This window comes from Adelges cooleyi, unplaced genomic scaffold (genome assembly GCF_023614345.1).
Source record: "Adelges cooleyi isolate 19-005CV unplaced genomic scaffold, UGA_ACOO_1.1 ACOO_flye_CR_arks_rails_tigmint_CR_PRNA_39, whole genome shotgun sequence".
NCBI lineage: Eukaryota > Metazoa > Arthropoda > Insecta > Hemiptera > Adelgidae > Adelges > Adelges cooleyi.
In genome coordinates this window covers 283,183-300,113 of record NW_026096067.1, presented here as the reverse complement: position 1 = coordinate 300,113, position 16,931 = coordinate 283,183, and the positions used below count along the sequence as shown (strand labels likewise).

The 16,931-nt window shown below is 28.4% G+C and overlaps 1 protein-coding gene and 1 long non-coding RNA gene across 2 annotated transcripts; one reads left to right on the top strand and one right to left on the bottom strand.

Annotated features, from left to right (window-relative positions):
- Positions 1-792: 792 nt before the first annotated feature.
- LOC126841543 (uncharacterized) lies at positions 793-3,268 on the bottom strand. The gene is made up of 3 exons (XR_007686187.1): positions 3,155-3,268; positions 2,997-3,084; positions 793-893 (listed from the first exon to the last, which is right to left on the bottom strand). It is a non-coding gene; the product is annotated as an uncharacterized LOC126841543 (long non-coding RNA).
- Positions 3,269-8,659: 5,391 nt separating this feature from the next.
- LOC126841522 (BTB/POZ domain-containing protein 9-like) lies at positions 8,660-11,065 on the top strand. Its single transcript, XM_050578064.1, has 6 exons — positions 8,660-8,705; positions 9,024-9,096; positions 9,578-9,604; positions 10,098-10,181; positions 10,625-10,754; positions 10,892-11,065. Exons 1-6 carry the CDS (start codon positions 8,660-8,662, stop codon positions 11,063-11,065), a joined length of 534 nt encoding a protein of 177 aa, XP_050434021.1.
- The last annotated feature ends 5,866 nt before the right edge of the window (positions 11,066-16,931 follow it).

Sequence of the window (16,931 nt, the reverse complement as noted above, 5' to 3'; positions counted from 1 at the left end):
AACACTGATTCAGATGTGGTGTGCCCGAAGTTGACCTTTTTACGTAACTTGTTAGCTAATTGTATGAATTTTCCTTTGAGATCAGTTTCAGTTTAGAACAGTCCAATAACAACAACATCATCCTTAGATTTCAACAGCTCGACTGATTCCAATGGGGCAAGAGTCCTTGAGCTTGGTCCTACTTGTGATTTCATGTACTTAACAATACCATCTATAAATAAAATAAATAATGATTATTAAAAAAATAATTATAATAACTTCCTACGTCATTATTTTAATGTTCTTAAATTGACCAGAAAAGAAATAACACAAATTATTTTTTTTTGGAATTTTCAAGAATTAAGTACAAAGGTTATTGGTTAAATAATAGCCCATTCAATGAATACTAAATTTTTAAGATGAAAAGTAAAAAAGAGAAAAAATCTAAAGCGGAAAAGATGCAACACACTTTATGTACTCCCATAATTTCGAAAATTAAAAATAAATAAAGTTATTATCATCCTAGGCCAGACTGGGAATGTCAGGTAAGACATTTTAAAGATGGCCCATGATTACTGCAAAATTGCTTTTTTGATTTATTAAAACATCAAGACATGACTATTATGTCACATATTGTCACACTTATGTTCTGGAACAAAAGCGACTCACCGGGTATTTGCCCTCCAACTCACTACGGCTCTGATAGCATCATAAAAATGTATATTAATATCTTTTAAATATACTAATAATTTTCTTATAAATACTAAGACATGGTATATAATAGTTTTTTTACCGGCATCTCTGGGACCACTATACTCTTTAGACATTTCTCCATTTCGGAATATTTTAAGTGTAGGATATCCAGAGACGCCAAATTTGTTGCAAGTTTCTTTTCCAGCTTCAGTACAATCCACCTACAGAAAGAGTAATCCAATGTTATACTTATATGTTTATATAATATTCTATTAAGTGTAATTTATTATACATCACCTAAAATTTCAGTTGTTCTAACCAATTTAGTAGTGTTTTGTCATATATAGACTATTAGATATATGTTTATCTAATAAAGTGCCCCTTATTTTGGTCTATTTCAAATGTTTATGGTCTCCACCTCCCAATAGTCTCTAAATGATTTTAAATAAATGCTGGTAAACAACTACACTGTAACAATGATTATTGTAAGTCATGTCATTGAACATGTTATACATGAATTTGTACATTCACTGTTACGATTTGCCAGTATTTTTTTCATGTCATTTGGACACAATTGAGAGGTTGAAATCATGAAAATTTGATATAATATGAATTAAGATAAAAACCAGATCATTTTAAATTTTGAATAAATTGATTTGTCAGAACTGGTGCCAATATAACCAATCTATACTTGGTAGGAAGACATGTTTATACATTGGTTTGAATTTTAGTAGTTTAACTGTTTGAAGGCTAATTGGTGTAAGCGACACTTTTACAAAAATTAACTTTATGCAGAAAAGCTATAATCGACACAAAGACACTTTGAATGAGCTGAACCTGATAAGTGATAACGATACAACAAGTATAGTTTAGTTTATCAAGGTTTTCTCATTTTTCATAACAACAAAAATATATAAACTGTTAATAAATTTGTGAAATTCTCTCACTAAATGGTCCTGATTGGATTGATACATAATTATAGCCTATCTATTATTTTTAATAAAAATTAAATAATTTATATTACAACAACTGCCTAGGAAAAATATGATATAAAAAATGTTAAGTAGTTAAGCAATGTAAATCTTCCGTTCTTTCTGGCTTATAATAATGATTAAGAATGTTATTTAAATAGAGGGGTTATTTAAAAAAAATTTTCTCTAGAAAATTATGAAGTATAATATTTAAATTTTAATCATGTCGACACACTTTTTTTTTATCTACTGGAACAATTTATTTTTTAGTTAAGATTTACTTTTTAACAGATGATTATTTAAGTTTCAGCTATTTTGGTGAGCAAAACTTACTTGACAAGAAAAAGCCATGCACCTTATAGTGATCAGGTGTTGTTTAAAAAAAGAAGACTTTTAACCCCAAATTATAAAAATTATTAAAAAATGACAAAAATTGAGATGTGTAATAACTATGTAGTGATAAAATATATTATAGGGGAAAAATGTTATTTGTTGCACTAAGTTTTTGCAAAAAAAAAAAAAAAACCAGTACAGTGGGGTCGGTGCATAGTGGGGACGGATCATAGTTGGGTCGGGGCATATTGGGGACGGGGAGGTCACAGGTTCACAGGAATTTTTAAATCTGAAAGTGATAAAATCACTTTCGAAAAAACGCTTCGATGCAAATCGGTAGTTAGTATTTTCAAGCCAGTACAGTCCAAACCAAGCACAGTATAAACCAGCAAAGTTAGTTTTAAATGAAGGTTCTGTTTTTACAAATGAGCATCAAAGCGTTTATTTGAAAGCGATTTAATTCAATTTTATCACTTTTATTTATAATAATTCTAGTAGACCTGTGACCTCTCCGTTTCCTCATTGCTTTGATTACATTATGCCAATACTCTACTGTACTAGTCCTCTCGGATAAAATCACTTTCAAATTAACGCTTTGATGCTCATTTGTAAATACAGAACCTTCATTTAAAACTTTCTAACTTTGCTGGTTTACACTGTGCTTGGTTTGGACTGTACTGGCTTGAAAATACTAACTACCGATTTGCATCGAAGCGTTTTTTCGAAAGTGATTTATCACTTTCAGATTTAAAAATTCCTGTAAACCTGTGACCTCCCCGTCCCCAATATGCCCCGACCCAACTATGCTCCGTCCCCACTATGCACCGACCCCACTGTACTGGTTTTTTTAAGAGTAATAGTACTTGTAGTGATATAATATGTGAAGAGGAGACATAAAATAAAAAGTCACTTGCACACAGAAATTAGACGATAATCTATAGCAAGTAAACAAATGTTTTTTCATCAAATTAATACTTTCAAAAAAAAGTTAGGTTTTAGAATCAAAAGAACTTGTTTTACCTTAGCTAATGTAACTGGAGGATCTTCTTTCAGTAAACTTTTAGCTGCTATTTCGAACTCGGGTTTGAGTTTCTTACAATGACCACACCTAAGAGAAAAAATAACATAGGTATAAAAAATGTCGAACAAGCATAAATGAGACGTGTAAGGTTTCTTACCATGGGGCATAAAACATGACCAAAGATGTGTCATATTGTGCTACAGAAGATTCAAAATCTGAGTCGGAAAGATCAACAACGGAATCAGCTAATAGAGAATTTAATAAAAATCCTGAAAATACTACTAGTCCGTGTATGAGCTTCATTATGAAGATGTAACAATTTCAAAAATATTAATTTAAGTAAACGTGTGGCATACACTTGATTGAATTATAACCGGAATAAACGTACAAAATTTGATCGGACCGATAAATAATCTAGACAACCGGTGTTTGTTGAATAGAAGACACTTCTTGTTCTTGTTTGTATAGTAATTTGGAGACGTGTTTTTTTTGCTCTTATGACTATTTTGTTGTTGGCGATTTCTTATTGGCTGAAACTATTATTTAAAGCTTGGCAACACTCGGCGGCAAATGGAAGATAAATATGTTTGTAACGGTATTCTTCCATGAGTTTTACATTACAATTGCAAATAACCAGTCACGAATCACAAATCTCAATGTGATTATTAACAACAATAAACATTTTTTAATTAATCCATGTATAAATGTTACTTTTAGATAGGTAAATAATTTAAAATAATACTTCCTAAAAAAAATTTATCTGAAAAGTGAAATCAGATATATGACTGAAAAAAGTAAAATATATATTTGAATTAATTTCAAAGAATATTATAAAACAAACTACAGTTTCAACTTTAATGACAATTATTAGCTTTTTTTTAGCATGAATTGTTGATTTCCGCATAGACCACCTACAATGTCTGAATTTTCCAAAGTTAAAATATTAAAACAACGAATTAAGTCAAAAAATAATTTTAAAAAACCCCAAACAGATGAGTACTTGATAGTGATCATATACATTTATATAGGTAATAAGTAATAATGATCTTAGACAACTGGCAAAAAGAATACTAATAAATATTTCATCTCTATATTATATAATGATAAAGTTATCAAATGTATGTGTTGTATTTTAAAATACAACATAATAGTGTAACACACAAATTAGCTGCAGTACTAATAAAAATCTATCGTTCTGTTATTGGCAATTTTAATTTAGTGCTACAGATATATTATTTAACTATTTTAAAAATAACTTGTTAGAAGTACATATTTTTTAAACATAAATGTAAGTATTACCTATTTATTTAAAAAGTTATTGTCCACATCCATATGATAATGAATAAATTGGTATTTATTTTTTGTTACTAAATATGTAGGTATTCTACTATTACTAAGTAAACTATTACTTTGTAAAAAATTAATTCAAATAAAAAGTATTTGAATTTAATACTTAAACTCCATTTAAATTAAAACAAAACTGAATTTTTTTTTTTTTAACTATGTTATTTATGTAATAAAAAAATAATATCATGAAATTTCGTTTTTAAAACATCAAGCATTATATAGTATACATACATAAATGTAAAATTGTATAAAACTTTATATATATATATATATATATATATATATATATAACCATAAGTCACTTAACGTTTTTCTTATACTAATTGAATGTTTATAAAAAGAGACAATAATAATACTTTGTAAAAAACTCTGAATCCGAACAAAATATCAAATTTTCACCTATTATAGCTACAGAGATGTTTAAAGTTGAATCATACTTATAGTGACAATTGCTTTATTATTGTGTTAAATATAAAAAAGAAAGTGTCAATTGGTAATTGCTACACACCAAGTGTTCTTGAGAATCCTTTTACTGATAATTATAGAGCTATTGTTTACATTATTTAAATTTTAAAAGTAGGATGCCAAGTTGCATAAAAAGTTTATCATTTTAATAGTTTATTAAGTATTAATGGACCATTCACAGGCAACTAAATTGTGTTTAAACGCCACTGAATATATTATGTTCATATAACAAATGGGATCATTAAATCTTTACTGAACGTTTATGCAAGTCGCAGCCCGCCATAAATGTTTTATGCTATCAATAATACAACAACTGGAGCAAAAATCTTACTTACTATAAAATGAAGTGTATAAAATACACCAACATTGATAAGACTTTTACGAAATCAAAAAGAAGTACTGTCATTATTAATTTGAAACGAATCTCTTAAATGCTAGGGTCATTTAAACACTCATGTTTAATTAGATAAGAGATTTGTATGCAACTTTACAGGTAAACAAAATTGACATATATATAACAACGGAATCTCTTATCAGTATATACGGACGACGGCACCGTCACTTCTTCACACTTAAACATGATAGATCTCAAACACCGTACACGATAAAACGGAAAAAGGCGAATATATTATATATACGTTAATATTATTTAACAAATTAATAGAAAATAAACATTTCAATTAATATAGCGTGTCAACTGTCAAACACGAATGACCGATAGCCGATAGGCCATAATTGACAAATGCGCGCGCGTTGCTATCAGACAGACTCGTGACATCTGGTTTAGATTATTTTCTTTTCCAAGTTCAAATATAGTGTACCGCGATAAGCCCTTACGATTTTATATATTAGATTAAAACTTTATTATTTGCTATGTACTAAATTGTATTATGGCATAAAATACAACAAAAAAAAATAAAGAAATGAATTAGGTATGGAAGTGAATGTTTGACATAAAATATATTGATGACGCTAATTCCAGGCAGACCTCGATCTCTAAAACATTTCCAATCAGTACAGTTTTATTTATTTGATTCTATTTTTTCGCAATTTAAACGGCTCTTATTTTGCAAAAATCAAACCAATTATATAAATCATTTTCTACTTTTTTGTGAACTGATACATGGGCCGTGTTTAAAGTAATCGAACAAAATCCACCTTGAAATTATTAAAAGGCCTCTACACCTGTGTATTTTCTATAGAAACCCATTTTTTTATAAACTCGTACATAGGTTACCTTCACATTTTTTTAGTTTAAATGAAAACATATCGTTATTTGAACAATATACGTGCAAAATTGTTTTCTGCTTTCGTTTTACCACATAAATTGTACATAGACTGAGAGGCCTTTTTTTCGTTATTTGAACAATTCACGGGAATACAATTTTTTTACTTATTTACTATACCTTTATGTGTTTAAGAGGCCCTTGGGTGTTTTCAATCGTGCATATGAACAAGAACACTGACGTCAGCTTCAGATATGTGTTTAACGTTTAACAATACACAATATGTGCGCTTTTACAAATATCTCTACACTATATGTAAACAAAATGACTCGTTTATAATATATCCCGTTAAGCGTAGAAGAAAACTGTACGTTATTGTAATAGAACTACGTATTCAAGTTGGTTTACAATACCTGTTAAACAAAATTTCTTTATATTTTTTTGTAAAGTGTTCAACGTTTTATATTATATTAACATGTATTATAACACTATGCTGATTTATTTCATAGCCTGTATTATTTTATGGTCAACTGCAGGTACATATAATATTATATAAACATCAAAATAATTTCATAAGTTATGTACATAATTATGAAACTTATCGCGACTAAGGTTTTTTTGTTGTTGAATCAAAAGTAGTAATACATACACTTTGATAAACAAGTATACTGGACCGCTCTTTTATCCACGCAAAATTGTCTACTTAAATTTTTGTTTGTAACCAGCCCAATAACAAATTTATGTTGAAAATGTCTAAAAACAATAGGTGGAATACTCATTTCATTGTCCCGCACTTGCCGTCTCAGCCCAACCAAATCCCTGCACTGTCATTGGCCCACGTGTAACAGCCAGCTAGCTTTTGTTAATATTACTATCATATTGGTATCAATTATTATTTCATTTGTTATGATATATACATATATTATAATAAATAATATAACATATACAGGTGGATCTACTTATCGTGAACCACTCAATATCTTACTGGATTTAATTATTAATTGAATTTTTTTTTTCCAAAATGCTTTGATATAATGTGATCTTAATTTTTCACAAATTTTGATGTTCCTACCCCCTCCCAAATTAAGCTCATACATATATTTCACGTGGACATATCATCGTTGCCCCAAACTTCTCGTATCAGCCTAACCATATCCCCACGTTGTCATTGGTCCAAGCGCAATAACCATGACAGTAGTTTACTGCTAAATACACATACACACATTCAATACATTTATCACCATTTGTGATAGGTAAAGATAAAAGTTTTTCAGCCGAGTCTGCAACCACGAAAGAGCATTTTCATGTCTCGTTGAAGTACAGAATAAATTTAGAGTAGTGGTGGAATTATAGATATTGATATAGTATATTAAGAAGCAGTAACAAGCTAGTATGTTAAAACATCAAGTTTTTGGCTAATATTGTAGTGTTTAATAGCTGGCTTAAAACAGTTCATAGAGAATTTGGTCCCTTACTTTATTTTGAAATTATCATTTAGTTCTAATTTGTTCGTTGAACGTACAACATATCTGTTATCTCTTACCCTTATCTCCTACCCCTATCTTCCACCCCTATCTTCCACCCCTATCTTTCACCCCTATCTCCTACCCCCATCTTCCATCCCCATATCTCCTACCCCTATCTCCCACCCATTATCTCTCACGCGCTACATCAAACCCCCTATCTCCCAACCTCTATATTCCACCTCTATCTCCCAACCTCTATATTACACCTCTATCTCCCAACTTCTATACTCCACCCCTATCTCCCACCCCCTTCGTTACGCATTTTTCATAACGCTTTTTTCGGTTATGTGCCAGAGCAAAGACATGAAAATGTCAATAATATTTTATTAGTGGGAGATGGTCGAGTAATTGAATAATAACAAACAAATTATTTTTCTATAATTTTCTTTAGACACAAATATATTATTAAACATTGATTGTATGAATTTTGTCTACACGTTACTAAAATAAAATAGTCTACAAACATAAATTTAATAAAAAGTTTAAAAATTAGCTTTATTCCGTTTTGTTGTAAGAAAACAACTTAGTCGGTGAATGTATATTGATTTAAAAAATGAGTCACATATATATGAATGTAAAAAAAAATAGTACAGTGGGATAGGGGTATAGAGGCATCCCATCCACACATGTCACGTGTTTACAGGAATTATTACAACTGAAAGTGATAAAATCACTTCCAAATAAACACTTCGATTCAAATCAGTAGTTACTATTTTCAAACCAGTAAAGTCCAAACGAAGCACAGAATAAACTGATAAATAAACAAATTAGCATCAAAACGTTTATTTAAAAATTATTTTATCACTTCAGTTGTAATAATTCCTAAAACCCTTGATCTCCCAGTCTTCATTATGCTTTGATCCCATTATGCCTTGACCCCAATGTACTGGCTTCTCGGATAAAAACTAAATAACTGATACATCATTGAACCTCTTAAGTAGAAGCAAACACAAAAAAAAAAGTATTATTCAGAAAAAGGTACTACACGAAAAATCTAATTAAAAAAAACCAGCACTGTAAGAAAAATTCATAGTCTAAAATAGGCTATATTTTTTAATAAGTAAAGTAACACCCATGTACTGGATATTTCAGTGAGGCATGTTTATCATTAAGCATATTCCCTTAGAGATAGAACTGGGAGGATGTAAACTATTTGATGATAAATATGTTATTAAATCTTAAAGAAATTTAAATTAAATAGAAAATACAGATTTTTAAAAGGACTAAGACTATTGTTTATTATTTACGTTACAGTTTAAGATTACTATTTTAAAAGTTTACAGAGTTTTTATTTACTAGATAAATGAAAAAATATTTCTGAATACCTGTCTTATATTAATGTTAACTAAAATGTTTTAATTTTAGTTATTTTAAAAAATGTAAAATATAGTGGGAGGATGCTACCTAAATAAATAAAGCATACAAACTCATCCAAAAAAATCAGCTGTTTTTTTTTTTTAAGCGCCAACTGAGAAGAAAATCGATCATACCGAACAATTGGTCAGCGACATAAGCAACCTCTATCTAAGCGAAAGGTATGCGGTATTGAATTTGAACCTAGTAACTTAATTATTTTAAAAATTTAGTTTACCTTGTTTACAGTTTTTGAATACCAAAGCTTAAATGCCTTCTACTATGTTAACATTATAACGTGTTACACGTGTAATAAGATAGGAAAAATAGGCCGTTAGTGTTTCGGTTTTGACAATTTTGGTATAATAATTATGATTTGATTTAATTTAGGTAGTACTCAAAGTGGCAAAATATGATATAGATATTATTTAAAAATATATATTTTTCTGACAGGTTAAAATAAACTGGTTCATCATCTACCCATTTGCTGCCTTTAACTTCTTTCTACTCCAAATTATTCATTACTTATATTATTTTCTATTTAAACTAGTGAATTTAAGTCACTGAGATAAGATCGAAAAATTAATTAGAAACTACACATAATTTATCGATACTTATTATATTTGTATGTTTATTATTAACAAATTGTATTACTTTTTTAAGTTTTTCAGATGTTGATTTAAGCGACGGGTACGTGGTATTAAATTTACACCTATTATTATTATTTTAATAATTTCACAAGTTTATCTTGTTTACAGTATTTTAATACCATAGTCAAAAATGTTTTTCTAATACGTTGACTTTAAAATGTAATAATGTAATAAGATAGGAAAAGTAAAACGTTAATGTGTCCTTATTCACCAATTGGTGTAATAATTCTTCTTTGCTTTAAATTAGGTAGTACACAAAGTGGCGAAAAATTATTAGGTAAACTAAAGTATTGTTTAGCAATATTTGACTAACCGGTCAAAAAAATAAGTTCATTTTCTCCCCCTTTTATTGTCTATATCTTTTTTCTACCCTAAATTATTAATTACGATTAATTACATTATTTTCCATTTTAAACTAGTGAATTTAAGTCACTGAGATAAGATCAAAAAATGATATTAGAAATTACACATAATTGATTGATACTTATTATATTTGTATGTTCATTATTAAACAATTTTAATCATTATTTCAGGCTTTCAGATGTCGATTTGGTTGTAAAAGGAAAACAATTGTCCGCCCATCGTATTATATTAGCTTCACGCAGCGAATATTTTAGGTATTTTATTCTTATCATTAAGTATAATTCCTAAGGCTTTTCTTTCTTAGGTGGGTGAAAACTGTTTTTTTTGTGCCTCTAGTTTTGAACATAAGGCCTGAAAGTTGGATATAAATTAAATCTTTATCTACCTGTATACGGGGCATTCCACGTCAAACCGGATCATCGGGCTCGCCCAGTAGAATGACCATTGGACATTTTGGTTCGATGTGGCTTAAAATGAGACCCCTATTTTTTTAATTACTTCCACTTACTATTGACGCGACTAAATGGTATTTGCCGATAGTCGTTTATAAAATTGAAAATAATTGTTTTATTTATTTGGACACTAACAAAAAAACTGTTTCATCATTTCAAAAATGATATAAGTACAATTGTTTAGCTTACCCCTAAGTTTTACTCCATAATTTAGTGTTTCTACTAATATTGTGTATAATTTTTAGGAAGTCATTTAATGGAATCCCTAAAAAACCTGGTCGAGTCGTATTGGAAATTAATGAAGCCCCATTAACCATATTTAAAATATTTCTTGAATACTTTTATACTGGTCGAATGAAATTAAGTGATCTAAAGGTAACGAAAAATCGACGTAGCTTAGCGGTTATTAAACTGCACAATATAATTTTCATTAGGGTTGTGTGATCGTTAGACTGATAGTGTTTGTTTGATCTATTAAATTAAATCATGTGTTTTTATTCTTTATTTCCTAGGGTATAGATGTTACCGAATTACTTAGAATTTCGGATTTATTTGGTTTTTCAAACTTAACATATTCACTACGCGAGTATTTGGTAAATAACATTAAATTACAAAAAAAGAATGTAATCGACCATACTCAATTCTTGGTCAGTGACATAAGCAACCTATACCTAAGCAACAGGTAACCGTTATTGAATTTAGACTTATTAACTTTAATATTTTCAAAATTTGCAAGTTTATCTATTTAGCCGTTTGTTTGTCCCATTTTGTCAATTTTAGTACAATAATTCGTATTTGATTTAAACTAGGTAGAACTAAAAGTGACGAAATATGATGTTGGTTCTTAAAAACATATATATTTATCTGACTTTTCAAAATGTATGATCATCTACTACCCTTTTTCTGGTCTTTATATTTTTTGCTAGATTAAATTATACATTATTTATAATATTTCCCATTTTAAACTAGTGACTATATGTCACTGAGATAAGATCGAAATATAATAATTATAAAACTATTTTCTTAGTAAAATGTCATTATGTGAAATTAAACATATTTTATTGCTACTTAATAAATTTGTATGTGTATTATTAAAAAATTTTAATATTTTTTTAAGGTTTTCAGATGTTATTTTGGTTGTAGAGGGAGAAAAATTGCCCGTCCATCGTATTGTATTAGCCTCGCGCAGCGAATATTTTAGGTATTTTATTTATATAATTAATTATATTTCCTTAAGCCATTCTTGTTGGGCGGGTGAAAACTATGTGTTTTATTATTTATTTATTATTTTTTGTATAGCTTAAGTTTTTGAATATCAGGCCTGAATGTTGGACATAAATTAAATCTTTATTTACTTGTAAGTGTGACATTCCACGTCATACCGGGTTCAAACCGTATAATTATTATGACCAGTTTTTCTGGTTCGATGTAACCAAAAACGAGACCACAATATTTTTAATTACTCTCACTTATTTTTAACGTAGCACCCATCTTGTGAAACTAAATGGTATATGCCGAGGGACGTTTATACAAATTAAAAATAATTGTTTTACATTTGTTTAGCTTACCCGTATAAAGGGTATCGTTTTACTTTATAATTTAATGTTTGTAGTAATATTGTGTATTATTCTTAGGAGAGCATTTTATGGAGGCCATAAAGAAACTTATCAGGATATGATGGAAATTAATGAAGTCCTAGTCTCCATATTTAAAATACTGCTTGAATATATTTATACTGGTCATATAAATTTCACTGGTCTAAAGGTAACAAATAATTGACGTAGCTTAGTGGTTATTAAACGACACAATATAATTTTTTACGGTTGTGTGATTGTTTGGCCGATGTAGGTGTTTGATCTAATAAACTAAATTATTAATCACATTATTTATTTTTTATTATTTAGGTTGAAGAGGTTTTGGAACTAATAAGGATTTCAGATTTATTTCATGTTTTAACCTTAAATACGTCACTAAACGAGTATTTGAAAAAAGACATTGAAGTAGACAATGTTTGTTCGTACTTTAATATGACTCGACTTTACCAATGCACGCAGCAAGAAGTCGAATCTCTTAACTTTATAGAAAACAACGCTTTGAGAGTATTGCAGTCTGAAGATTTTCTCTCATTGTCATCCGTAATGACTTTGTTTTAATAAAAAAAATGTATTGTTTAATTCAGGTGAAAAGTTTAGACACAATTTTTATTTTCAGGAAGATCTCTATGAAATTCTCATTCGTGACTCGTTTTATGCAAACGAAATTGATATATTCCGCGCGGTTTTTCGCTGGATCAATGAGAACCAATACGACCTGAATCCTGATACTCAAAACAAAGTTTTATCCGCCGTCAGATATCCGTTAATGAGTGATGAAGAACTTTTTGAGGCTAGGAAAACACTGGGTAGTAAAATTGCAGATGCCGTGCAATGTAGAAACAAGACGTCATCAGATAAGCCTCAATTTCGAGGACAGCTAAGTATGCTTGCTGTAAACATCAATCTGTAATTCGCAAATAATGTTGGTTTTAATTGTTTTGTTTTTTAGGACAAAATCTGAATCTAATTGGTTGGTGTCAGTGTTTTCCACCCATCGATAGCCTTGCCGGGGGTACTAGAATGATAATGTTGCAAAATCCATCTTTTATAAATTATATTGAATTAATGTTGTCGGATGGAGATGGCACGAATCCAAAGTATGTTTCTAAAATAAAAATATTTTAAATTAAAATTGTCATTAAATTTAATAAAAAATGTTTTTGAAAAATTTGTAAAAATTTGATTTATAATTGTTTTAACTTATGTATAACAATTTTATTCGACTAAAATGTATTTTAATTAAAAGTAGAGCAAACAAATTTATTAATATTTGAAAAATTATTGTTTATTAAGAAATAGTTGTTGATAAATTGTATTCAATATTTGACCACATTTCTAAAAAATGTTTTCTTAAAATGTAATTTTCTATACTTTTTTACAAATCACTACTCTACAAGTATTTCTATTTGTTTAATACTATAGGTTTTACTCTTATTACATTGAAGTTTCAATGGATCAACAACATTGGAATACTTTAATAGATCATTCAAATTATAATTGTCGATCAACTCAACAATTGTGGTTTCACCCCCTCATAGTTCGGTATATACGTTTTGTTGGAACCAAAAGTACTGCTAATGAGCTTTTTAACATTAGGGATGTCAATTACAATACAAGCCTAAATCACAAGGTGGATATCATAAATGGATTAGTCGGTAACATATAAAATTAAGTATCTTATTTTTAGAATAATAAAAAATGATAATATATTATGTAGGTATATACTACAAAATAATTATTTTATCGTGACCACTCAATATCTGATAGAGTTGAATAAGAGATATCATTTTTTGTTTCAAAATATTATATACACTGGCATCACACCCAACAGAGTTTTTTTACATCAAATTTTGAAACTTAACGCATACATTTCATTAACATTTTAATGAAATGTATGCGTTAAGTTTCAAATTTAGGGCCTCAGGAAAGGTGGACTGTTGTATCGTTTTTAAGTGCCCGCACTTCGCCTCCTATCCTAACTTTTCAACTTTTATGACTTTAATAATAGTTGTTTAAAACTGGTTCTCAACCAGTCAACATTTTTAGTTCATTATTCCCAATTTAAAAAGTTGCTATCAAAAAAACTAAGTTGGGAGCGGGGAAAACAACAAAAAATGTAAAAAAAAAAATGAGATCATATCGTATAAAAACATCATGTAATAAAATATATTAAATTTCTTATTCAAACCTATGATATATTGGGTGGTTCACGATAAATGACCTTGTATACATTTTTCTAATTTATTGATTTTAATCAAGCTCCGAAACACGTGTTAAATGTCGCTAAAAGATATATGAATGCATCTGTAATCAAAGGTGAAAATAGTGTAAGAGATTATTCGCTATTAGATTACTACTATGAAAGCTTGTCTAGACATAACGAATACACGTGGCATCGGCTGGAATCGGGTGGTTGTATAGTGGTTCATCTTGCACAGCCATATATACTTGGATCAATGAGGTAATAGCATAAATATTTTGCAAGTTTAATAGCAATCTATTCACTAATCTGACCAGGTTCTCATAAGAATTCTTTTGACATTTTTTTTATTATTTCCAGTCGCTGGAATGAGTTTCTTAGAATGTATGAACACAAATTTCCCCAATTGGCATTATTTCATTGGTTTAAAAATAGACTAGTCAACATAATATGCATTCTTGTTTATGCTTTAATTTAAAAATTGACTGTATTTCATTAAATAAATTATCAATGGTGATGTAAATGGACAACATTAACAAAAATGATAAAAACAAAATTAAAATGATTTTGATCATAATTTTAATTTGAAAAATCTTAGGAACTTGCATAATTATGAATTTTATTCTTTTTTTTTTTAACTATATTATTGCATTAATATTGATTAACAAATAATTATAATGCTTTTCATCATTCGTTTATTCACATGAAAAATAAAGGTTTAACTTGGCCGAATTATCCTGTTATTCATAAATTGTATTGATTATTAAACTAAGACAATATTATTATTGCCAAAATTGACAGGATGCTACTTTGGGGCGGCGATGCACAAGCTTATAGTTATACTATTCAAGTATCTGTCGATAATGAACATTGGGAAACGATTGTGGACAAATCTAAGGAGGTGACACGATCTTGGCAGTTGTTGCACTTTAAAGCCAGGCCGATACAGTACATTCGTATAACTGGCGTTCGCAGTTCAGTACGCAATGTTAGTATAATATAAATAAATATATACATATATTTAACATTTATGACTCTTTTATGCTGTAGGAATTTCGTTGTGTATATTTGGAGGCACCGGCTTCAGTCGTTTAACCAAATTCGAAAAATAATAATATTTTATTTCTTTTTGTGCTAACCAAAATGTATAAATATCAATTATCTATTTTATTACATACTTTACTGTTATATCACTTGTATTCCCTGAAAATAAAACATATGGTTTGGTATTATGATTGAAAATAAATTTTAGAGTTTTCTCAATCTATTAATTGTGTTTGTTATTTTTTTATCCTTGTCGGGCCTTGTTAGATTTTAGGAATATCTGATTAACCATTGAACAATGAGGTAGTTAATAAGAAATACATGCAGAAATAAATAAACAATTATAAAATCGAGGGTCCGACGTTTTTTACATTACAAATTGAGGATGAAATTATGTAAGCCAGAGATAAATGTCTAAATGTTTGTTGGTTATGTATTAAATGGATGGTACTATTTATTTTGAATTAAGAGTAAGGAATGGTAAGAAACTAAAAATAAATTCATAGCTAATTTCTTACTAACAGAAAATGAATGTTATATTTTATTAATAGCTATTAAATAAATAATTTATACATTTCTTAACCTTTTATTAGTACTTACTTACTATTTTTATAACGTATTAGACATACTGTGTTATAATAAAAGTAACTATAAAGCCAATAAAATATGTTAAATTCAAAAATTTTAAAACAGAAAGTTAATTCAGAACAGCTGAGATTATTTTATAATCAGTATTTTCTTAGATTTATTTTTAATATTATTTTCACTAATTATCTTTTATTTAATATGTGGAAAATCAATAGCATAATAGATTCTAAAATAATAAGACTAATCTTATAGAAGAAAAACATTGTTTAATATTTCATTGTTTAACGTTAAAAATTGATGTATTAACCACACTATTGAACTATTTTAATGGATATGTTTTACTAAGGTTATTTAAAAATAGCAGAATTTAAAAAAAATTAATTGCTTAAAAGTGCACAAGTTAGTATCTAAATTTGTCAATTATTTTGTAATGAAACCCATTTTTGGAGATTTAAATTTTACGGGTTTTTTCAAGCCACAAGTTTTTAAGATTTTATAAGTCGCATGCGTATAATAATATATCTGTATATTATGTTATTATTTTTAAAAATAAATACAAATGTTTATAAGATTAATGAATTATACTTACCTATAATGCTTAGTTTGTGTATATACAATATTGTCATCTGTGATAACTATAATCATAAATTGTGGATACTGAACCCAGGCTAAAGTGTAAAGTCAGTCTACCTTTCGTCTTTCAAACACATACTAATATTACCCCGTACATGCGTGGTTATTTATTATGTCTAATTATGTAGTAATGATTAGTAATGATTGGGAATATTAAGAAGTACAGTCAAAAAATCAAATCTTTATGAAGTCATAAGAAATGAACAAATAAATAAAAATTCAAACGCTAAGATATTTTTTTATTTTTTGTCTAAAAATTGATGAAATTAAAAATATACGTTGCCATTTAAAAAAACCGAAAATCGCCAATTGTGTCTTATAAAGATTGGTGATAAAAATGTTCAAAATATTGAAAAATATAGTACAATGTGTACCAAAAAATATTGTTCAAAATGTCAATAAATTCCGAAAAAATGAGTGTCTTATGAATCACCCTGTAGTGAAAGGCACCATGATCAAAGAAGAAAATCAAGTAAAAGCGAACAATTTGTC